Source organism: Passer domesticus, chromosome 6 (assembly GCF_036417665.1).
Source record: "Passer domesticus isolate bPasDom1 chromosome 6, bPasDom1.hap1, whole genome shotgun sequence".
NCBI classification, from domain to species: domain Eukaryota; kingdom Metazoa; phylum Chordata; class Aves; order Passeriformes; family Passeridae; genus Passer; species Passer domesticus.
Window position 1 is genome coordinate 61,853,994 of NC_087479.1, and position 25,653 is coordinate 61,879,646.

The 25,653-nt window shown below is 38.8% G+C and overlaps 1 protein-coding gene across 1 annotated transcript in view; it reads right to left on the reverse strand.

Annotated features, from left to right (window-relative positions):
- The window catches only part of PRMT3 (protein arginine methyltransferase 3), a 55,323-nt gene that overhangs the window by 25,329 nt on the left and 4,341 nt on the right, over positions 1–25,653 (reverse strand). The window contains exons 6-10 of the mRNA XM_064426216.1: positions 22,891–23,032; positions 19,816–19,881; positions 13,889–14,010; positions 10,920–11,019; positions 2,931–3,009 (exon numbers count right to left, since the gene is read on the reverse strand). Coding sequence (XP_064282286.1) covers positions 2,931–3,009; positions 10,920–11,019; positions 13,889–14,010; positions 19,816–19,881; positions 22,891–23,032 — 509 coding nt within the window. The remainder of the gene's footprint in view (positions 1–2,930; positions 3,010–10,919; positions 11,020–13,888; positions 14,011–19,815; positions 19,882–22,890; positions 23,033–25,653) is intronic.

Consider the following 25,653-nt stretch of genomic DNA (forward strand, 5'->3'; position numbering starts at 1 on the left):
TGGCAGTCCTTGGTTACAGAACACAAAAGAGCATTGTAGTGCCACTGGAAATGAAAATTAAACCCACAACAATACGTGATGAACTACTTTATAAACTTCCTTCCTCTGACTAGCCTAAATTTCTGAGACATTCTGTAAACCAAAGAGAAATTTCATCACCTCTATCAAGCATAAAATATTTTAACTGGATCATAATCAGTTTTTATTAAATCTTTGTTCTGAGAGCAAATCCTTAAATCAGCAGTGGAACTCATGATCGATTATACAATGTGCTTAAGAACAAAAGAAAATGTAAACACAAAATTCTCCAATTTAATTTGCATTTTCACTGTTAATAGCAGCAAAAGTAGACAATGTCTATTTGGACTTCACAAAAACAAATCCGTGTTCCACCAACAGGGCTCAGGCAGAAGACTACAGAGATCCATTAATTTACAGACCCACCCATGTCCTATACACTGTACTGAGATTTGACTGAAAATGTAAGCAATGCTGTCTGAATCATCTAAACACTGTAGAGTTTTGTACATATTTAAAAGCACTCATTTGCCCTTTCCCCATTACCCTTGATTTCCCTGGAAATCCTCTGCTCTTTCTGTAACACCTTCCCGTGCAATCCTGACGGACTTGTAATTTTTTTCCCCATTAAGCCTATAATTCAGTAATTATTCCTTCACAAAGGTGAAATGAGCAAAATGCTGATTGGACAAGAGCACACACTCCTCCGAGCTCTCCGAGATTCATCGCTTTGACCATCTGTGTCCTTCTCGACTCAGCGCCCACGAGCCATCCGTCACCAGAACAGCCCACGTGCTGGGGAGAACATGATGGGGAATCCTTCAGCCCACAACAATACCTCACAAGCTCCAGGATGCTGAAGGGGAAGACAATCCTCCAGATACACAGCAATAACTCCACGCGAATACCATATTTTGATGTGAAGGAGCATCATGGTTTGGATGTATTACGTTTTGAATGACACCTTTGTCACCCCTTGACAATGCGAACTGGACTCAAGTGCGTGAAAAAATCTATACTTGAGCAACAGCTCAAAAGAACAAACAGATGGGACCTGGGCAGCAAAAATGTTATATTCCCAAACAAAGCTATTCTATACTGTACACATTACCCTAGACAGTTTGGCACAATTCACCCCAGCATGCCAATAGGCTGAACTGAAGTCATGACGATATGACTGACTGAACACGTATCTGGACATTTGGATTATATTCCCGGCTCAGTCACTGAAAGATCTGGTCAAATTGCAGCTGCTGCTATTGCTTTTTTCAGCTTTCAAACATTCTCTGTAATAATGATCGTGGGCTCAGTAGTACCAAGTGGCTTTAGACAAAATGAAGCAGATTCAGGAGTTTCTCTGGTAAGGCTTCACCTCAGAGTGAACTCTTAGTTTTGGCTCATCTGGATTTGGATGTGCAAGTCAGCTGTGCTGCAGAAGGGTCTGTACTGCTGAGCAGCCTTCTCACCAACCCAGGGCACAGCCTTTCACCTGCTGGACAAGCTGGCAGAAGAACAGCAACTGCAAGCACCTTAACAAAACTGTTGACAGAACTGAAAATCCCATTGGTGCCTGTACAACACTGTGTTTGTCACGAATCAAAGGAGAGCCCAAGGCCATTGTCAGACCTCAAAGGATGAGGGTACTGCAGAATCAGGACACCCCATTTCTCAAAGGAATCTCTGGGAGTTACAAACCAAGAGCAAACTGACCAACAACACAGTTTAAACAGAGGTCAGTAATTTCTGGCCCTTTTCAGAAGGCTTTGGAAGTAGTAGCTAAACATGTTTCCTTATGATTTTAGGGAATGTCCCTGGATTTAATTATATTGCAGTGTAAAATTATCAGCACATATCTACACAGAGTACACACATATGTTCCTAATGTGGCTGGACTATTCTACATTGCTGAAAACACAAAAGCTCTTGCGCACACATTGCTCAAGTGGCTACTAAATAAATATTCTAAGACATCTTTTGCTTGTATATTCAGCTTTGCAAACAACTGCATAAACTCCATTTTTCCTGCGGCACTCAGTAGTATACAAAAACTCACTGCAACCAGAGGGAAGCGTTGCAGCAAGCACTGTGACACAGTCATTAATCCAATCATTAGGTCAGTGTAGTGAAGCTGTGTGCATGGTTAGCACAAAAGGGAAAAAACCCTCAGACTGATGACTTCAACTGAAAAGGTCAATATGCAATACCATACTGACAAAGGAATTAAGCACATGCAGAACTCGTGCACAAAACTGCATCACATGGGGAATAAACACTTACAGGCATTTAAACATTGCTTAAGATAACACTATCTAAGCTACTTATATGGGTAAAAGAACTCCAAAGTAAACACTTTTGTTTTGTCACAACCCTACCCTCAAGCCATAAAAATAAAGAGCATATTACCACCAGAATAAATATGCTGAACTGAAACAGCATAATTCCATTTGTTATTTCATATGTTTGAAACTATGTGCTCCCCACACAAATGCCCTCCCCCAGGAAAACCCCTCTCCTCTTTTCCTCTAATTCACAGTAGCTTACTCAAACAGCAACACATCTTACAGGATAAAACTTATGTCCCTCTGTTCATAGTTATGCAGAAACTTGGATTTCAGGGGGGGAAAACAAATGCGCACACGTGTGGGAAAATATAGGGAGGAAAAATTTAGTCTGTACTTAAGAATAAATAGCCCCCTCTATTCTTAAAAACACCATTAACTTGAGACCTTGGTACCCCGTCTAATGCTCTCCTATTGCCCATACAGTAAATTAATGCCTTGAAGCTCCTACTAATGGAAACATTTTTCACCAAGACTGGCAACTTTCTCATCCATGCATAGCTTATTCTAAGTCTCTGAGTTCATTTAGCTTCCCCCCCAGAGGTAAATTTATTAAAAGAACTGAGCACCAACCTGAGCCTCCCTCTGCCAGGTACTTGTCCTTTGCATAGATGACTGAATCCAGCATTGACTCAAAGAGAAGGAAATAACCCTGTTTACAGAAAAGTGAAAGAATTTAGAAATCATTGTGTTTCTTGTAGTTATTCTACAGAGAGGTTTTATCCACAGTTTAAGAACAGTATAAGCCCATATACCCAGAGAGTTTTACAACAGCAGCACTGTCACTTCAAAACTTTTTATATAAAGTATCACCTTTAATTTCCCAAACTGCAAGTATGTAGCACACAGAAAAAATAAAAGCACCATCTACACCAACAATTACCCAACAAGAGTCCTACAACAACAAAAGACATTGAATTCAACTCAAAGCAAGTGAAAAGCTGCATGTATTGATTTTTTAGTAATAACTGTGAGGTTCCAAGAAAAAAAAAAAATTAAAAAAAAAAAACCCTTCCCCTTCAGATCTGCAATTAACACTGAATATATTGTCAGAGAAAGGCCAAATGGAATGCATCTTTGCTTCTTCATATTTGCAACCTCATGGCGCCCTGTATCACCCTCGGCAGTGCTCACTGAGAGAGGGGGAAATAAATCATGTACCAAACATTGGTTCTCTGGTGTTCTACATCATTTAGCAACACCCAGACTTGCAAAATTTCCAGGATAAAAATGGTAACAACTAGATTTGCACAGGGCTTTTTTGTGTTGGAATTAATTTTATGGCATAGGATACTGCTATTGGTGTTTAGAAAAATGTATTGCAAACTTCACTGAGTCATTTGCTGAAACAGGGAAACATCCCTTATTTGAATATTTGAGATACTAAAAAACTCAAATAGAAGTATCAAATAAAATTAGCATCTTATAGAGAACATCCCCTTTCTCAACTAAACTGCACATTTATGAGGTATACAGCCCTTTGTTTTCTCATTGCTATACTGATTTTATACCATTCCTATCCTCCATGTTTGAGCATCATTGTTACTCAATACTGTAACATATTTCACCTACATCCTCACAACAACAAATAAATTAAGACAAACACCAATAAAGATTTTGAATTTTCATTTAGCAACCTCATTTTCATTTCACTTAAAACACAGCTTAGCCATATGGCTTGATTTAGTTGACAAGAACAAAATGGACAACTGAAGTCCAGACTTTGGAGCTGCAGTCTTACAAGGCCAGTCAGCAGCAATTTACTGGGGAAAAAAAGCTAGGAAGTTGCAGCAGGGAAGTTTCAGATTGGATGTTAGGAAAAACTTCATTGAAATGGTTATCAAGCGCTGGACCAGGCTTGCCCAGGGCAGCCCTGGAGGGATCTAAAAGTCATGTGAATGTGACACCTGGGGGTGGTTTAGTGCTGGACTTTGAAGTGCTGGGTTGGGCGCAATGATCTTAAAAAACTTCAGAATTGTTTATAAGTGCTATTTTCTGCAGCCTTCAGAACAAAAAAAAACCAAACTGAAAACCTCAGAAACTTGAAGCATGACATATTTGTATTCAAAGAGAACACTGTGAAAATAATGGCCATGTCATTTTCTCAATCTGTTTCTTCTGGTAATAGTGCTTCACTGAAAACTTTTCTTCCCAATCTTGCCTGTTCTTCTACTTTACTGCCCAACTTCTGTACATCCTTAGAATAAGTCCCAGAAGCAATGGGGCTGTTAGTAAGCTTTGCTGAACAGCTGAAAAGGCCTGGAGCTCCAGTTGCATCAGGCAGGAATAATTTGATGCCCACAGCAAGCCAAAAGCACAGCATGGAACCACAGCTTTCTTTTTTATATGGTTATGGCTTAAAAATAGAATATGTTTAGCTCACAAAAAGTATTTTTAGAGGCCTTTAACTGAAAATTAGTTATTTTCACAGTATTTTAAAGGTAACCTCTAGGACATATTGAAGACTAGTCACTAGCAAGAGTCAGTAATTCACAAAGTGACATCTTTATGGATTAGCTCTTCAGTTCCTTCTTTCTGCCCACTAACTATGCCTGCCAACCTGTGCAAGGAGTACAGCTGGAAAATACTCTCTCAGGAGAAATACAGAGAAATTCTCACCATTCTTTCCCTGACCTTTCCACTCTGACACTGCCGGTTCTCCCCCTACTCCCAGTTTTCTTTCCCCTCAATTCATTATAGCATTCCTGTAAGTTACATAAACCATCAATGGTACTGAATCAAGTAATTTACTACTTACACCAAAACATTCTGCTCAGTGCTGTGATCATCTGTAGCCTAAGTCAGAATGCAATTTCACAGCCTGCTGCCCCACCTGTAGGGGAGCCTTCTGGAAAGAGAATTACACCTGACATTTTTCTCTGGGATGCTGTGGGAAACTCTTGCTTTGCCCCCAAAAATGGTCAAGGGTTTATTTTTTCTTAAGCACGTAGTGACATCCTCAAAATCAATCACTGCAAAGAGATCTCTATGATACAAATCTGTGAGCTGTATGTCATTAGTACAATCTTGATAGTGGCTAAACTGAAACACATAAAAGGTGACATTCTCTGTTAAAGACAACCTGAATGCACAGAACACCCTAAATTTTATGTTGTCCCATGACACGTTTTCTACTAAAAAGCTGGCCATTTCCTTCTCAGGAGGAACCTAAAGTCCTTATTTTTTTGTATTTGCAAAGCTGAAAGGAAATGTTCTCCAGCTAACAACAAAGCCACATATAAACAGATCTGGACAGAACAGAAATACACAGCACTGCAAGTAACTCTGTTCAAGCACACTGTTCTGCCCAAGGAAACACCCACTGAGCCCCTTGAATCCATTAGGAATGTGAATATTGCTACATTTCTTATATATCCTTTATATCTGTATTCTGTGTTCCTCACAGAATTATAAAAGGCTCCTTCATCTTTGATGCCTTAATATTCTGCATTGTTAATTTTTCCCCTAATAATCAAATATACTACAGACTGTCGTATTCATCTTCATTTTAATTCAAAGCTACATAAAAATATTTCACCAACTAATCAAAATATAAGTATTCAAGTTCTTTTAGCTTTAGTGTTTCAGTATTTACATGATAATCTTTGTAGAGAAAAAGAGTTTAAATTCTTTAAAAGCGTCAAAAAGTGGATTAGCAAGTTTACAACAGCAATAATGAGCAGAATTGTTGGTACAGCTGAAAAAACCTGTGTAAAGGTAGATTTTGGAAGCATTGTTTACCTACTTTAATAAACATTGTGGTTCCCCTCCACTTGCTATCAAAGATACATTTTATTATTTTCTATAACACATGAACCTGGTCTGGTTCTCCAGATTCAGTAAGGCCCAATACTGAACACTCAATGAGATGAAAAACAGCTATCAAACCACTGGCCTAGAGAGTTGACTTTATCTTTCTTAATCCCAAATGCATAAAAAAATGCATTATTGTCTTAAACTGAAGTTTTCAACTACAAGATTTCCACTGGCCTACACAGTAAAGCAAGTTCCAGAAGGTATGCAACACAGATTGGACAACAGATTCTGATCTCTAACACAACATTGAATCTGGCATTAACAAATGCACAAAACTGATGTGGCCCACTCTATGTCATGAAAAAATATATTTTGTTTTATAAAATTCCCTCCAAACCTGCAGCACACTTAGATGACAAGCAGCAGCTACACATAAATGCTTCAGCATGCTCTGCTGCAGCACCATCTCCCACATGCCAAGTTTGCCTTCATGCTGATCTTTCATGTAGATTTTAATTTTAAAAAAAGAGGAAGTAATTCATTACTGACAGAGCAAGCTCACAAATTTCAGCATCACAGCATGACTTTGTCATTACGCACACCCTGTTGTTTCCTTAAACCAATAAAAGTAAGAACACCAAATGGGAAGATGTGAAGAGCAGAAATGTAATCCCCATTACTAGTGTTGACAAAAAAAAATCATGCAAGGAAATAACTGTGTATCTCTCACAGAAATAGGGGAAAGGAGGAAGGAGAGAGAAGATGGTTTCCAGTGTTTCAGACATGCTCACTTCCTGTTCCCTAGATCTTGAATGCCTCTGTTCACAGCCCATCCTCATGTAACTTCAAAATAATTTTTTAAAAAGAAAGAAATATAAAGAAAGAGAAGAAAAAGGAGAAAAGAAAATATTAGCTACCTGACCAAAGACATGATTAAAAGACAAGTACTGGGTTGTATCCCAAGTGTATTTTAATCTGACAGTCCATCTCTTCCCCAGCTTTATCTTGTATAACTCTGCTGCATATTCAGTACCATAAAGCACTGCATTAAAAAAAAACCCAATTTATGAGTACATCTTGCACATTAACATTGTATTTGAGATAACCATCTCAGGCAATTGTCTCTCACAGCAGAGCCCCCTTACAAACAAGAAACGCAGATATTCTCAAGTGACTAAAACTAGCAACCTTTAGCTTTATAGTTTTAGCTAGAGAAAGGAAGCAAAACCAATACGGATGGCAAGGAGAATTTGCACACAGATGCAGCTGTGCAAGAACATTCCAGAAAAGCACTGCATACATTTTGTTTCTTTCTGCACTCATCTTTTCAATAAGCAGCCTATGAAGTTTACAATTACCCTACCTAAATATGGGAGCAATTATTCAGTCACTTTTGTATGTCATATTTTCCTGCACAAGAATACATCTAAGTCTACACCCTGAATAAGAAGTAAGGGATTTATCTGCAGGTGACTTATGATACAAGCAAACAGGTAACAAAATGTGAGAGCCTGGTACGAGTATACAAATCTTTACTCACATAAATTAAGGTTTTTAAAGGTTTCACATATTGGAGCTCTAGGCAGGCAGGCAGGATGATACATCAGAAGCTTGCAGTCCTGATACAAACCAAACAGCCGAGGACATTGACACAAAAACAAGGTCAGCAGTGGTATTTTATATAAAATCCTCCCATTTACATCCAAAAACCTTTCTCCAAGAACTGACAGACTTTCTCATTAGAGAATCTGTTTGGTTATTAGCACAGACTATTACCTGGCCATTCCTGCACTCTTTCTCAAGGCAATGCAGTTCACTGGGTGAAGTGGCCCATCAGCCCATCTGCTCTCCCTTGTGCTCCTGGCTCACAGCACACAAGAAGTCCCTTCTGTCAGGCTGCAGACTTCACTGAAGTTTTGCTAAAAACAGTGTCCAGCTGTCTCTGGAGTGAAAGTCTGAACAGCTTCATATGGGCCTCTGGAAGTCCAAGGGGCCCTCAATCTTCAGCAACCTGCCTTCTGGACACCAAGAGAACAGCTCACAGCTCTTCACACCTCCCACTGCCTTCCTCTCTGTTTTACACACTGGGTAAAATTGAACACAATCACAGAAATGCCCTGGGGTCTGATGCTGACATTGTCAAACATACAAACTTCAGGTGTCACAAGCTGAATTTAGAACATTACAAACATGTTCTAATTTCTTTCACAGGCTTAAAAAAACCCACTGAAGATACAGCTGCTCATCATTCTGCCTCTAAACTTGGAACATGAAAATAACATATCCAGAGGAGTTTAAATTGGGAAAGTATTATTTTAGAAGATGGCAAGTATGCATTTGAAATACAAATTTCTACACAGACACACATGCACTCACACACATCTGCCCACTGTGTAATATTTAAGATGCTTCTCCCATTTTCCCATAACTTAAGGCAACAAATCTATAAATGACAGACAGGGAAGAGCAAGCAGTTTGTGGCAGTCATAGGTCACTTCTGCAATTAAGTAAATGATCATCAGAAACCATCACACTGCGATGCTCATAATGCAATGCTGTAGCTTTTACGAGACACTGCTCTATGTGACAGCTTTCTCAGAAGGCCTAATCTACAAACAATCCTTGGAGAATGCAGTATTTTTCCTCTCTCTTGCCTCATACTTGTTTTTAATTTTCTGATGTTCCAGACACAGCTCTACAAAAAGGAGCTTATTGTGTACTGGTCTTAAGCAGCATTCTGTACCAAGCAAAACAAAGCTATGGCTCCACCAAAGGTTTGATATTCACTAAACTAAAAGCAGTTTGTTTTCTAAACAGAAACAGCAACTTTTCACATTTTTGTTACAAAAAAAAAAAAAAAGAATTTTCATGCCAGTCCATACAGATTCTCTGCATAAAAAGGCAAAATCTGACATACACTGAATTCTCCTTCGCTCTCATGCTCACATATCAAGAACTCATTTCACACTGTATCACGTAGGGAAGGAAATTAAAAAGCAAATTCACACAAGGAAGCCAGACAAAGAAGAGTCTTCATCTGCATTAGAAAACATAATATTCATTTCTGGACAGTGTTGGAACATTGTGTATACTGTCCAACTATCAATCTTACTTCCACAGCATTGTCCTCTTTATCTCTGTCATGCAGTAACCTATAAAAATCCTAATATTCCTAAATATTTAGAATACCTAATTAACTGAAGTGCACATGGCTATGTAATTTTGACATAAAAAAGGCAAATTAGCACACAAAAGAAATATATCCAACATTTAATACTTCATTTCTTACAAGAGCTGAGTCCTGAAATCCTTTATTTCATCTTAGAGACACCGATTTACAACATGACTTCAGCTCACGTGTCCAGATTCCCTTTAAAACTAAATCTTGGGCTCCAGAAGAAGGAATGTGATTTTGGGAACATTAATTTTGGTGTACATATTAGGCAGCTGATCAAAGTTTATCTGAAAAAACTATAATTACATTTCTAGTGAAGGCACCATACTGTCAGAAATCACCAACCATAACGTCCTGTTTTTAAATCACTGGTTTAAGCCAATGGCTTAAACTATCCTTGAAACTAGTGAGCTCAACACCAAATTAAGCTCATGCTTCAAATAATGTACATCACAGCAGTGGAGTAAAAACTTCAGATTTCTAATTTCTAGTTCACTGACACATGTAATATTAGACAAATATATACAAAAAGGCAAACCAATTTATTTTCATCTTTCCCTGAAAAACAGGTAGATACATATGGATCCACAGTGAGTGCATGACCTCCCCACCAAAGGCTATCATATATAACAGAACAGCCACAGTTTGTTTAAAAAAGAAACAAACCCCACAAAGAAACAAGTAACATTGAATATAAGCTTTTATTCCTGATCTTAAATTTCAGGCAGAAAGGAATTTTTAAGTCCCAGCAGCTGGAAGTAACATGAAGAAAACCTGTGCTTTGAAGTGCTTTTTGAAGGCCTGTGATATGAGGATACTGAATAGCAGGAGTTCACAAAAAAATCAGTTCAAAGAGATGCTTCCTACCACATTTTTGATATGGAACAGGCATTCCTATGTCACTATGAAACTCAGGCTGGCACTGGGTTTTGTAATACAGATGTCTTTATTAGGATTAATGGCAAGTAGTATGGATAGGTGTGTCACAGTTACTGGCCACCACACAAAAAAGGTAACAGGCCAACAGCTGAAATCCCATGGATTCCAGGAGATGGCTCATTTAGACACTGCTGTCCATTACACTTCCTTTTTACTTCTGAATCAGTGTTTTTACTGTCATGCTGAAACCCAGCAATGAAAAGCAACATTGTTTTTGAGCTCTCCCAGTATCTGCAGATTGCCAGAGGCAGCACCTCTCCTCCTTATCACCTTTTCTGCACTGTCAGGAGAGTTCTTAGCTGACTTTGCAGACTGAAGGTATTTTACCCATCAGAATGAGCTGGCTGGATGACTAATACAATGTTTCTCCATTACTTTCACCTGAGCAGCCACAACAGTATGACTGAGTGCTTTATAGATTTCCAAATCAACTTCGTAACAGAAACTTGCTGCACCGAGAGCAGCTCAACTGCACTTAGACAAGCTTGACTTGAAACAGCTTGAAGAAGAGGGACCAGGAATTGTGTCCAAGTACCACACAACCAGGACTGCTGTCCCATTGTGACATTGTCAAAGACAATGATAGATGGAACCATGATAGATGCTTTGGTTGAAAAAAACCCAACTTTTCAAATGAAATAAAACACATCTTTTCCTGAAAATAACTTGAAAAGAAAAGCCATGCACCTTACCATCCATTCAGATATAATTATGTCCACTTTTTCCACAGGCAGATCAACTTCCTCAATTCTTCCTTTGACTAATGTAATAATCTTTTCAAGTTTATTTAATCTGCAAGTCAAAACATAAACAAATTAGTCTTTATTTCCAATTTACGCTGTCAAGAGAGATATACTGACATCTATATTTGGCATTCTTCCTCTCACAAACTTTTTGGTTTAACTAATCAAGAAACACTAGAATGTACTATTCCTCAGTTTTATTTCAGAGGGAATGTTTCCAAGTAGCTAAAAATTAAAACAGATTTAGTGCCAGGAGAAGATGGCAGGCAGTACATCTGTATACCTCCAATGTGCCATGCATGCAAATAGGCAAGTTTTAGAAACCAAGAAAACAGAGAAGAAGACAATTTAAAACTGCTGGTCCTCTTTATTTAGAAGTTGCTTGTTTCCATTTCTCTTCCTCTGACCTCCACAGCAATCAGAGCCTACTCACCACACCAGGAAAGCAATGGAAATTAACTTCTTACAAAGCTGTTTTGCATGACTCGGTTTTTTATTTTGCATGACTCGGTTTTTTATCTAACCAAACCAGCTGCAAAGTCACTGAGAACAGAGCTTCCCTCTAAACCAGTACTACATTTATTGCACAGTAAAGGCACCCTCCCCACTGTGATTTGGGCAAAAGCACCTGCAATGTTCAGTACCTGCAGTGATCAGGGATTAGCTCACATGCACGTCATGGTACAACCATCCTGCGTAAGGAGGCAGGGACTGGGACAGGCCTACAGGTTTTGAAAGAAGAACTGCACGATAGTGAAATTACTAAGTGTGTAAATGCTTGAAATGTACTGCTTTTCTTCTTGGCAAGCCATATTAGTCTTCCTTGCATTTATCTATATTGCCATGGCTGTTCTTACAGAGGGCAGAAAAGTATTCTCACCACAGAAATTTATCTTCTCACCGCAGTTCTTATCTCTGCCCCTTCCCTCCCTCTCCTGATATCTTACTCTTACATTCTGTCTGGCTTTCAATGCAGACCAGTAATGACATTAAAAATTCAATCTAAGAGACAATGGAACAATGATCAGTATGAAGGGAGGGAAAGGAAAAGGTCAAAGGGCTCTTTGAACACTTGGGCTGTTGCAAAGACAAATTAAATCCTCTACACAAGACAGTCTTCTGTTAGAGGATACCAGTTCATTACTAATATCATATTAAATGGTCTAAACAGAAGTAAAATGAGAAGTTCAAAGTGAGGAATGTTAAAGAGCTACCACCCGCAACAATAATTTAAGGAATAAAGAGATCTAAAGATAACTTTCTAAATGACCACATCCAAGGACATGGTTTAAAACAACAGAGAGGAAAAGGATTAGTTCACTACATATTTGTTTTCCATTATAATATTTAAAAAAACCCAAACCAACCAATGTAGTTTACACATTGCAGGAAAAACTGAGATGTTATTTAGGAAGTCTACTTCAACTTTCTATTCCAGGTTAACAGTGATGAATGACAAAAATCATTTGCTAGAAATCATGTGCTAGAAATTCTACAGGGACTGTTTACAGCAAGAAAAAGAAAAGGCAATTGTTTAGTTTAAAGTAAGTTTACTTTTAAGGCTACTCAGGCTATGTATCCTGCTACACTTAGACACATGGATTGCACTGTTTCCAGTAATTAGCATGCTAGAAATTAACCTGAATTCTGGGAAGGATAAAAGCGTTGAGCACACACTTAAATCACAGGTGGAAGTGTGCTCCAACAGTAATTTTCTAAGCTATAGAGTTCTTTAGTGTTCCAACAAATATTTGTTATTCCACTACAACTTTGTCAGCTTTATTCCTTTAGGAAAAGTAGCTTTAAACAGACAAATATAAATTGTTTTGATGTGAACTGCAGACTTTAACGTGAATTGCACCTTTTATAGCAGAAAGAACCTATAAATGTGCAGCCTTACTGATTACTTGCTGTGTATTTCAAGTGGCAATTCATCACTCTTAAGAGTTTAAGAGTTTTGATTCATTGCTTTTCTTAGAGGCCTGCCCTTCTCCTCCCCAAAGAATAATACATATTGACTCTTACTTCCACTCTTCCCTAAGTATAAATTACACTCAAAGGACTTTGTGCACTTGTTGAAAGTTATAACAGCCCTACATTTGTAATCTAGCACATTAGATATAAAACGCTATTTCACATTTGCAACTATTCTGAAGATGTCAGGAACTGAGAGGAAAGGTTCTCTTTAAGCAATGAGTTCTTGTGCCAGAAAAGTATTTTAGCCAAACATGCACTTAAGTTTTAACATGGCGCTTTTCCCAAGCAGATATTTGAGTAATTTTACAGCATCCAAGTGTGCAGTGCTGCACCACCAACGTGTGAGTGGTACCTAACAAACTCCCCACAGACAACATTACTTCTGTGCCACTTGAGCTTGCACAAAAAAAACCTGTCATTCCCAAATTCTTCAGTATCTCCCTGGATTTTATTTTCACAGCTACTCTTACAAAATCATCCTAAATGAAAAAACATACATGTTGAGAGCTTCAGCATGTGGACACTTACACTCCTCCTACCTCATCCTAGGAAATCCTTTGTAAGTCTTCAAATGTCATTGCTTGATTTTTACATACGCTTAGCCTCCCTAAATATCCTCCACGGGCAAATCAGTGACACGTGGAGTGGATAAATGAACAAGGAGATGGGTCTAGACCATGAGATTCAAGAGCTGAGTGGAGGAGTACAAATCCTAACTGGTAGCCAGGTACCGGAGGTGTCCCTCAGGGTTCAGTGCTAGTCCTGATACTAATGAACACTTTTAGAGACCTAAATGGACAAGAGGCACCCTCAGCACTGCTGAATTAGGAGAGAGCAGTTGACAGGGTAGGTCTTTTATTTTCTGCAACACAGACAAATTATAGAAATTATTTTAAATTCTCATAAAGAAACAGAAAACTAACAACCACAACTTCTCCTACCTAATAATGTCCATGGCCTGATAGATGATTTCAGATTGGTCAACTCCAATCACTTTCTTGGCACCCGCTTTGGCAGCAAACATGGACAGTATTCCAGTTCCACAGCCAACATCCAAAACCACCTGAAAGGAATAAATGAAAGCAAAATTATCTTATTTTCCTTGCTATGATTTTCCTACACTTCTTTCTACATCAGTGAGATAGCATATTCCAACAGAAGGCAGAAAGTCTTACTGTTACACGCAGAGATACCCAAGTCAAACTGCAGCTCTAACTCCCAGTCTACCACCTTTTCCAGGCAGACCACGAAGCCCACTAATTCCTGCTGCAGATTAACCTGCTCACATGGGAAACAACAGCAAGCAATTATGTGGGAAACACCTGAAATGTTATATGAAGAGGAAAAAAAGGAAATTTTAGCCTGAGCAATTTTAATCACTGAATCACTAATAATTGAACTGAGAAAACATATTCTAGCTGCAGTTTTTAATTAAAAGTCTATCCAGAAACTTTATTTAGGAATCCTTTGCCAAATATCGTAACACTGCCACAAAACAGCTATGGCTCACAATGACTACATTTTAAAATGGTCACTGGCACAGTTTTAACACCTAGAAATATTTTCTGTTTAGCACTATTTATAATCAAAATAGAGTGAAAAAAAATCCAGTTAAAATGGAATCCTTAGAGTTTTCATGAAAGAGTGAATTTCACCACTGCAGCTGGAAGAAGTATGCCATAAGATCCATGGAAATGCCTGGGTTTTTGTATATCACATATCAGCTACTACAGGAAGACTGAAAAGTTAAAAAATGTGAAGCAACGAAGAAAAGAGTACTGACTTTATGACTAAGTGGAGTTGAGCTGCCAGCAGTTTTAAGCTTCACAGATATTTTACCAAGTAGCATTTTTCAGCCTTGCTATTATAACAATGTATTTCTTGTACCTGCTGGAAATTCTCAACAGCTAAAAACCTAATCAATCTGTTACAGCAAATTTTTAAGCTGAGTTCCATGCTTGATGTTTTCACAGAATTACTGGGACTAAAAGGCATCTCTGGAGATTCTGAGGGTGTATTTTAATGCATTGGCCAGATCATCAATGGTCTTATTGTTAGACTCATATCTGATATAGCTAAGCTTTACTAATGGTGTTAAAAAACTCACAGCACAAAACCCAAAAATGTTCTGAAGTCTGAAAATCAAAATAAGTTTTCTAAACACTGTGTAGAGCCGCTCATATCATGTACAGCATTTAAGCATGAACAGAATTGGGAACTGTAGAGAAAGAACTTACTTTCCCATACATAAGACCTAAAAATGAAAGTACAACTTAAAATACACTTAAATTAACAAGAGCACAGAGTCAGAATTACCAGTCATAGCAAGAATTTATTAGAAAGGAAAACGGATTTCACTGTTTTTCTCCTCACAGCACAGAGTGCCGTAAAACCTACTCTCACAGCTTTCATTACATTAAACATTCTTCCAAAGAAGGCACCAAATCCCTCACTAATCAATCCCATATTTGAGAACTATAATCCCATTTTACGAAATATTTTTAAAAATACAACAAATAAGGCAATAATGCACCCTGCTTTCCAGCTTATCAGCTACTGATCACTCTTGCTTTGGCACAAGAAAACCTTGCATTTCATCTGACAAAAAGCAGCAAAGCAAATACTGGAATGCTCTGCACCTCAGGTCTGCCTGCCTTCCTTGTATACAATTCTATACATTCCGAGGATGGATACAGAACAATGATCCTGAAGCCAGCATGAACAAAAACCAGCTGGTCATCCTTAGCAGAGCTCCTTAAGGGAGCTGCTGCTGTGATGGTCTGGGAAGCAGTGACTGAAGCACTGACTACCACCTGTCCCTGTAGAGCCACTTAAAACCTGGAAACAGACTAAAACCCATCAGTATTATGACCTTTTACAGCAGCTTGAGTAGAGGGAAGGGAAGTTGTGCATAGAGTTATTTGCTCAACCTGCAACTCTTTTGTAGCTATGTTTCAAAAGGAGTCAATTCTGTAACTCAGAAGTGAGAGCATGTTATGGTTACAGAAATCCCTAAACTGTGAATCTGCTGGAGACAGGAATAGAAAATAAAAATCAATATTCTTGCAGCTGTTGAAATCTCACACCCTCCAACATCACCTAACATTTCACCTATGGTAGTTAACAAAATCACTGAGCCATGACAGCTAGAAGTCACAGCCAAAAATAAACCACTGTGAAAGAATCATCTTGATGTACAGTTGCATGAAAGAGAGCAATCACCACAAATTGGAAAAAAATCAAAACAGACACCACTTTGGACAGCTGCCCCGGTCACTTAAAAACCCAGATGGAACTCATCTAGCCTAGGCAGGGGATGGGATGGAAAAGAGGCACTGGAGGGAAAACACACAAGCTGGAATACGTGTGAGGAAGGGAAAGACAAGCAGAGTGATTATCAATTAGCCTAAGCACAAGGGTCTACAGCCCACACATTCTTGCAGTGATCACATATGGCCTCTCACCAAAGACCTGGAGCAGCTGGATGGGTGATTTCACTACACCGCAACACACTGCAGCTTCACATCCTCCTCTGCAGTCTAAGCAAAACTGATATCCTGCTTTAAACTCAGAAAAACAGGAGGCCAGGCACTTTGGCCAATTAAATTAATTTCATCAATGAACTCTAAGTAGGACAGTAGTTTAAAAGCTTATTTAATTCCCTGAATATGGCACTGATGCTTGCCTCAGATTTCAGTCTTACAACAAAAACAAAGCATGGCAACAGTGCTTTACTAAATTATTTTTCCACCCAAAAATACTGTCATTGTAAAATGGACCACACTTCCTTTTACTGAATACAGCCACCTTCATCACTCCTGCCACGTAATCTGAATTGTCCCATTCTCATCTCAAATACATTTGAGAGGTTGAAAACAAAGGCAGCAAGCAGGATTTGTTCAAGTTTTAATAATTTATTTTGAAAGCTGAGACAGAACAAACAAATTGGCTAGTTCTGAATAAAATATGCATAACAAACAAACCTAGATACTCTGTTATCACCAAGCAATCACACCTCTTTAGTATCCTAAAGGTTAGGATGCAGACTTGCATCAAAAGTGAGTATAAAAATTCAGCTCTTTGAACAAGCTCCTCCTAAACTACCTCACAACTGTACATTCAGAACAAACCAAAAAGCATCAGTATGTATTTTCCAGGGAGGAATACCATAAGGGAGTTCTAGGAAATGCAATACCATACTTTTTCCACATGGTTTTTTAATTGTTATTAAAATTAAAGGGAAAACAGCCTTTGGAATTTTCACTCATTAACATAGTCCTGAGAGCATTATACAATACATTAAGTAAAGTATGCTACACAGCTCCTTCAGCAGAAGTCTGTAACAGATGTCACTTCAAAGCCAGATTTCTGCAGAAAACTCCATTTATTCTCCATAGTAATGTACCAAGAGAAAGCTACATCATTTGGCCAGACACACAAGTTAAGTGGGACCCTGGTCACAAGGGTGGGGGATACTGGGAACTCAAAGCAATCAAGATTTGGTCTTTCAGTTCAACTTTCACACACTATGATGGGTTTGGATACACCATGAATTTGAGGTAACCTTGATCAAAAAACTGCTGCAAAAACCACGTTCAGAAATCAGTTTGTAGACGGTGCGATACTTGAGCTTTTCTTCAGAAAAGATGAATGCTTTTACAACAGAGTAAGCACACACACTGCCTAAGCAGTTTCCTGAGCATGGGAATCTACTCCTGGTGCTGAAGGAACACTGACTCTAACAGTTACTCCATGTTTTGTTTTGAATGTTCCCAGCGTGTCCATACAGCATAGGAGACACACTATCAATCATGAAAAACTTCTGTTCCACAAGGCCTCACATTTTGTCTAAATTCAGATCAGTCTTAACCTGTGAAAACCTGCAGTTATCAATTTTAGGGGCATCTATGAAACTAAATTTCTCTAGGGGAAGTTTTCTTTCCTTTATTGATCTTTCTGCTTTGTTAGATGAGCTGCCCACCTACGCAGTCACTTGGTGCATAATTCTATGACACTTTTGCTTGTTCTCTCACTATCATCAAAGAGTTTAGAAATGTTTAGTAGAAACAGGCTTGTGACACGAATTGAGGCCAAAAAGGGAAGAAAACTATTTACTATTTTTTTTCTGTTACAGCTGCCAATTGAAAACTAAGGTAAGACATACAGGGAATAGGCACTATTAAACACTGAAATACTGTCAGGACAGAACTGTATCCCGCTCACCTCTCCTAAAAAGAAAGACTCAGAAGATTGGGATTGTTCAGCCTGGAAAAGAGAGGCTTTGGGGTGATCTAATTGCTGCCTTCCAGTACCTGAAAAGAGCCTAAAAGCAAGATGAAGAGACACAAGGGCCTGGAGTGAGAGAACAAGGGGGAATGGATTCAAATGAAAGAGAGTAGGCTAGATACCGTACTAGGAAAAAATTCTTCCCTGTGAGGGTGGTGAGGCCCCAGCACAGGTTGCCTAGAGAAGGTGTGAATGCCCCACTCCTGAAAAAAAACATTCAAGGCCAGGTTGGATGGGGCTCTGAGCAACCTGGTCTAGTGGAAGGTGTCCCCACCCAGGACAGAAAGATTGGAACAGCATGATCCTGCAGGTCTCTTCCAAACCAAACCATGCTGTGGTTCTATAAGCTCAAAACACAACAAACTCATTAGAAACAGCCAGCAAAAATAAAAAAGACAAGAGGATTATTACTGTACAGGAGTCATAATCACTGTAAGATCCACTGAAATCCCTCCTCACTGCAAATGAAGTACTAGCTCACAGTTCCAAGCCCTTTAATAATAACTGTTGTAGTGTGCTTTTATACTTTGTAATATTTTGCAATAGTTTTGGTCTTGTATTCCCTTATTTTTCCCAAATGGTTTGCCCCTGACTGTAACCCCTTCCTCTACCTGTATAATCATTCTCCTGTGTTGAGGTCATCCCCAAATCCCCGCCCTGGCTCTCTGTCAGTCACTCAGCATCCCATCCCCTCTATCTAGAACTTTTGGTCCAAGTTGTCGAGTGATTAGTCTGAGGCCAGGAATCAGCCCCCAAGTATTATTTTATACGCTATCCCAAATGTCCATTCCCTAAGGTTTCATCCCTGGAGGGCCTTTATTGGTCAGCAAATGTATCTACGTTTGGTTTCCTCCCCCTCTAAAAATGTAACCTTGGCACTGCTCCCAGGGTTACTGAGCAAGAGACACCACTGAGGTGTGGGGCTCCCTGGGAGCTTGGAATAAACCTTGGGCTGGCTCCCTGCTGAGAGTCGGCCTTTTATCCTCTACCGATGTCTCCAGTGTCTCTTCTGCTGCAAAGGCACTAGCCCAGCTGCCCTCAGTACCCTCGGGGCACCAGAGAGTGTCCCCACCACTGTCAGCTGCTTCGGGGCTGTCCCCCGCTGTCTGCTGACCCAGGGCTGGCCAGGGTTCCTGAGAGGCTCCCAGAGAGACGGAGACACGAAACAGCACTACATGAATTCTTTCCCAGCCCTAATTGCACAGGGCTTCTAGGACATTTTTACTGTATCAGGCATACATAGAAATTCACTTAATCCTGGTAAAGAGCCCTCAGAGAGATTCCACCTAATATCCTTGACAAGAGAGGCTCAACTTCACCCCGCCAAGATAATTAATGAGCTCCCCGCCACGGCACACAGCACAATGACAATAGAGATCACCACTGCTCTTATCAGCACGCTGCACCCTCCAGCAGCTCAACAGCTCTCCACCACATAATAAAGCCAGACCGCATTAGATCAAATCCTGGCACTGCGATTCTCCATTCCCAGAACTACAGAGTAGCTAACCTGCAGGTTTTCTACTGTTTGAGACAAAATAAACCACAGAAATTACTGGATCTCCTGAGCAGCTGTACCCACCTTGTCCTTGAAGATATGTGTGTTTTGATAGATGAAGTCACGATAGCTCTCTGTACGGACTTTATCCTAGCAGTCAAAGAACAAAGAGGGTTCACTTTTCCTACTTAGGTACAGCAGAAAATTAAAAAATGTGGAACAACTTGCTTTTCAACTTGGCCTACACATGCTTTATACATGCTGTACTTACATGGGCACTGCAATCATGACACTTCTGTATGATAATACTGCAGAATTTACTGCAGCAAATGAAGCCAGTTGCCTCAGCTGAATGGAAAATAAGGAATTATTTCATGGTTTCCTGATTCTGCCTTTTCTTTTGAATGTCTCAAAGATCTTAATATCTGTTCATCACTAATCAGGATTAATAATAGAGTGACAATATTATACCAACTTAAATAGAAACCAACTTAAACAGAAAATTATGAAAATTTGAGTCACAAGCTCATAAAATGTTTTGTATCATTTTGTTCTCTGACACCCCTGTGACATGGAGATTTCTGTAAAAAAAAAAAAGTTATGCATCAAATTAACTTGGTTTTATTTCTGAACAAGCTGCAGATTTGCAATCCTGATGACAAGCTAGCAGTTAAAGCTATACAGCCCATTTGATGAAAAGTCCAACACAGTAAATAAGTTTGATTGAAACACAACAGGGCCAGAGAAGCTGGAATATTTTCAAGCCTAGAACAAAACATATATAGTATATTAGTATAAAAAAGCCTGCAGCAGATTACCAGCAAGGTAATCTATTAAAACATTGATTCTCTTAACATGCATCAGCAGGTATACAAATTGACAGCCAAGTATAGGTTTTGGAGCTGCTGTTGCAGTTCGTGTTACAGACAAATAAAAAAAAAAAATCAGCCATTTTTTGACTAGTGCAGAAAATGCTGAAGTATAAAATCCCAGCACTTTTATTAAATCTAGGCGATTTTTCTACTACAGCAAGTTAAGAATTTCTAGAAATAACAGAGAAACAGAAATTTTCTACAGTGAGAAAGAACAAGTCAATTTTAATAAAAGAATAAGATCAAAAACAGTGACAGGAACATTTTTATGATAATAAAAAATTTGGAGACAAAAAATTATTTTGAGGCTTGAAAATCCTAAAATCCAGCTCTATGTGTAAAAATAATATCACACACAACACCCAAAAAAGCAGCTGGGGTTTATTTTAGAAAATTCTGCTTTAAAATCCTGCATAATTAACATTAATAACAGAACCATGACTCTCTAAAAACCATACTGGTTTGCTATGATGTTCGGAGCAACTATTTTTAGTACTTCACCTCTGCTGCAGTGTATAATAGGATTTGCTGGGAGGACCAAAAATAAATAATCAATTGAGAGAGCAGCCACCTGGAAAGCATTCAGCCTTGCATCCTGCCCCTCACATGGCTTCAGCACTGCCTCAATTCAAAGCAGCTGCAGCCACAGCCAAGCACTTTGGATCTCTATTCACCACTCCCCTTCTCCCACTCAACTTTTCCATGTAATGCTTTCTTGGTTTAAGTAAAATGGTAAAAAAAAATTAAGATGACAGCCAAGAAATTCTCAAGAAAAAAGGTAGAGCAAGGAAAACACCAGTGACTCAGCAGGTGTGAAATAACAATATTCTTGCTCCACCTCTGAAGTATTTGCAGAAAAGAACCCAAACTGAAAGTTTGTCTTACCGCTACCAGGCATAAGGACAAAAAAGGTTTCAAGACAGAACAGTTTCAGAGATGGGCTTACAATTCAGACAGCAAGACTGCTTTCTTACAAATGTTCATGTAGTAAGCCACTATATTCATGTAAATAAGGTAAACAGGAAAAAAAATTAAAAATGAATGCCTAGCATAGAGAAAAAATTTCAGTGTGCACACAATAAAAGCAATCCTTTTCCTATGTTTTGGAAAGCCAAAAGTCTTCTTAAAAGCATTCCGACAAACATAACTTTAAATCAGTAAAATACAATTTTGTACCAATCTCCTTGTGCAGAGATGCAGAATTATTGTAAACTTTATTTGCCAACAGAAAGGCTTCCTCATCCTATAGCCTACATTATCTCAAATGACAGCTTTATACAGCTACAAAACCAAACACCTATCATTTTTATTTATCTTCAAGTTACATTTCAGTTGTATTTCTACAGACTACACATTTCAGAAAACATTATTCTACTTCTGCAGCCATCTCTACGCTTCTGTAAAATCTCCTGCCCTCAATAATAACCTCACAGTCACACTATCTTAACACATATTCATGTGTATTTCTGCATTGGGGCCACTAAATGATTAAGAAAGCTGAAAGCTTTATATGCCCGCTGCAGGCACAAAATCAAAGCTCTGTATTCTGTCTCGACTTTAGACAGGAATATTTATTTATTTATGCCTTAAAATTATAAAACTGCTTATAAGTCTCATAACTATGACATTTTCTCTTAAAGGAAGCATTAAGACATTTTAATTTACAAATTAATTTTAAGCTGTTGAGCATCGTGCTTGTTTTTTCTTATTTTAAAGTTAAAAGGGTTTGCCTTTGAGAAGTTTTAAGCATAACTGCTTTTTAATCTTTAGCATATGAAAGGAACTGCTCCAGCACGTTCATGAATATGACAGTTCAATGTCATGCTATCAATACACTGAACCATGCACAAATGACATTTTCTGTTTATCCAGTGCAAGAGAAAACCACAGTGTTTGAGAAACGGTCTTGACTAACAAATTTCAATTACAAGGAAAATGTAAAACTAAACAAAAACATTCATTGTCTGTACTATGTTTTATCCTTCATGTTTTAAACATGTAGGAAAAAACTGCTTTTGGCAAGGTAGGGCTGTGGCACAGGTATTGTACTACCAAACATAACTGTAAATGATTTTCTGTTCCTAATGCTTCCATTAGGAAACAGAACTTACACAAAGGAAATAAAATTGAAAAATGATCACTTAGCCTTACTACCACAAAAAACCTCTCCTGGACAGAAAGGGTTAAAAATGCAGCTGCTCTGCAGTATATTTATGGGCACACAGCCCACTTCATTCCGCCTCTCCTCTCTAGTCCTACAAAGGTGCAGTGGCGATGACTTCCTGACCTTTAGCATCTCCTCGTGTATCCCATAATGCCCATAGGAGCTGAAGTAAACGCCATCCTCGTCCTCCTGAAGGTCTGCAATGGCGCTGGATGACGAGCTGCTCCTGACATCTGTGTTCATCACAAAATCCTGAGCAAATTGTCTGTAATCAATTTGAAATATACCCTTGAGACGTGTTTATGGGACCATGAAAAGGAGGCTGGGCAGGGGGGGAGAAAGGGCTTGGGAGAAGGAAGGAATCCAGGCTGCCCAGGGGCTGGGCAACAATGGGAGCAGCTTTAGGTGTGCACATCCTCCCTCTGCAGGCTCCTCGGGGCTGCTGCAACGCTGCACACCCTCCAGCTCCCTCAGGCAAGCCCAGCTCTCTGCTTACAGCAAGCAACTATCAGCAGTGAAACACTGGGGGGGCAGTTTCTATTTTTAAGGCAGAATTATCTATTTTGCACTTGCTGGTATAAAAGCCAGCACTGCAGTGTCAAGGTGTTTTGGCTGCGTAATGCAGATATGGACTCAACACAAAGAGCACAAGAACTGCAGCCCACACAACACTGGGTGACTACTAGAAAGGAGAAGGAAGCATTTTAAAACTGAGGCATTTGGGTAAAAAGGAATAAGAGCTTAAAATTCAATTTATTACTTGAATTTTATACTGCTTATTTTCCCTCCTCCCTGGTCTTGCATTCCTTCAACATGTAAAGAAAGGCTGAGAGAGTTGGGATTGCTCAGCCAGGAGAAAAAAAGCCTCCAGGGTGAACTCACTGTCCCCCTTAGTTCCTAAATGGGCTACAAGAAATATGGACAGGGACTTTGGACAAGGACAAATGACTTTTAAACTCAAAAGACTGTAGGTTTAGACTGGATATTAGGATGAAATTTTTGACTGTGAGCGCAGTGAGGCCCCGGCACAGGTTGCCCAGAGAAGCTGTGGATGCCCCATCCCTGGAAGTGTCCAAGGCCAGGCTGGATGTGGGTCTGTGCAACCTGGGAGCTGTTCCTGCCCATGGCAGGGGCTTTGGAACTGGATGAGCTTTAAGGTCCCCTCCAACTCAACCATTCTGCGATTCCATGTTCTCATTCCTCAAAGCAGGTTTGATGACAAAATACACAAATCAAGGGGTTTATAATGAAAACAGTATTAGATATTAACAAGCAGATCATACTACACCCACAATGAAGTGAAAAAGCAAACACACTTCAGCCACACAATATTCCTCCAAGGTCTACAGTCCAACAGCAACAAAAGCTGCATCCTAGACCACTCCAAAGTCTCTGACACTCACCTTTAACAGCGATCATACTTTCTTAAATGGGAACTTCACATATAACTGTAGGGAACAATCTCATTACCAGTATCTTCCTTATAGAAGAACAAAACCAAAACCGCTATTTCACTCCTGACATTTCAAATACTTCCCTGCTCAGCTAATTTGGATGGGGAAGAGAATATGGTAAGTGATTTTGTATTGAAATTTTGTCAGTTTCAGAAACTTCCTGTATTTGTTCACACAGAAACAGTCTGGATCTTATTTTTAATATTGCTCTTTACCACAGTACTTTGCATTTTCTTTACTTTTATACAAATATCTACATGATACAATTTGAAACTTTCATAAAATGGATTTGATGACATTCAATTAAGTATAATTAGCACCGTGTGAGATTTAAATTATTTAATTCAAAATTATTTAAGCCAATAGTTCCTCTAATATAAGCATGCAACACAAGCACCAAAGAAATTCCCAAGACAGAGCTATCCTCCTGGCTCCTTAATCAAGAAAAAAGGATATGTAAAAACAAAAGCCATCACCTCTATAAAGGTGACAGATTAAAAAACTCAGCATAGGCAACCTGTGCTCTTAAATCTCTAAGTTACGTCTCATGCTAGAGGTGATCTGATTTATAGAAATGTTAGTGTCGTTATTTCACAGAGGTTTACCTGAAAGAGAGCAGATGATATTCTGTGGAATAACCTCCAGCACAAACCACTAAATTACAGCATTTAGACTACTGCAATACAACTGACTCATCTCTCCATAATTTAAAACTGTGCTGCTTCATCAGTACTACATCTGGCTATTTTTGCTGCCAGCCGACCCCTGCTGAATAGAAGAGGTTGCATTGAGAAAGGAAAATTAAAGGCTCCCTTTACAAGTGCAGATAACGTGATACACTAACTTCAGAAAAAAAAAATCTATCAGCCTCACTGAAGTTTAGAGAGCTCAAAAGAAATTGCAGATAACATGCGAGGCTTTTGTTTTAAATGAAAATTAACATAAAGAAGGCAAAAAGACACACAGAAAATATCCCCGAGTTTTTGAAGCACAATGACAAATTTCATTCATTCTTGCTGTTTATGATAAATTAAAGCATAATATACACAGAGATACCAGAAAAGTACCGTGTGCTGTAAAGTACAATTTACAAAATTCAAACTCCTGAAGACAAAACTGATCCTTTTTGACATAAATAATTGTTCACAGCTGAGAGGATTTGAATACATTAATATATTTTGGTGTACTTAGTTACCTGTAGCTCCAAATGTGTACTGTCAAAATGTACAACACTCAAATATATTTTACAACAGAAGTTTTTGCTGATTAACTTCTCACACAAAAGAACATAAATTATTTTTCCAAGTCTCTTAAATATAATTTTAGTTCCTCAGTGCCCAGCCAGTGTGATCTCGAAATATTATGCTTGTAGGGGATTTAAATGAAGTTTATATTTCCGTGTTATCCATGAGCATTATCAATCCATATGCAG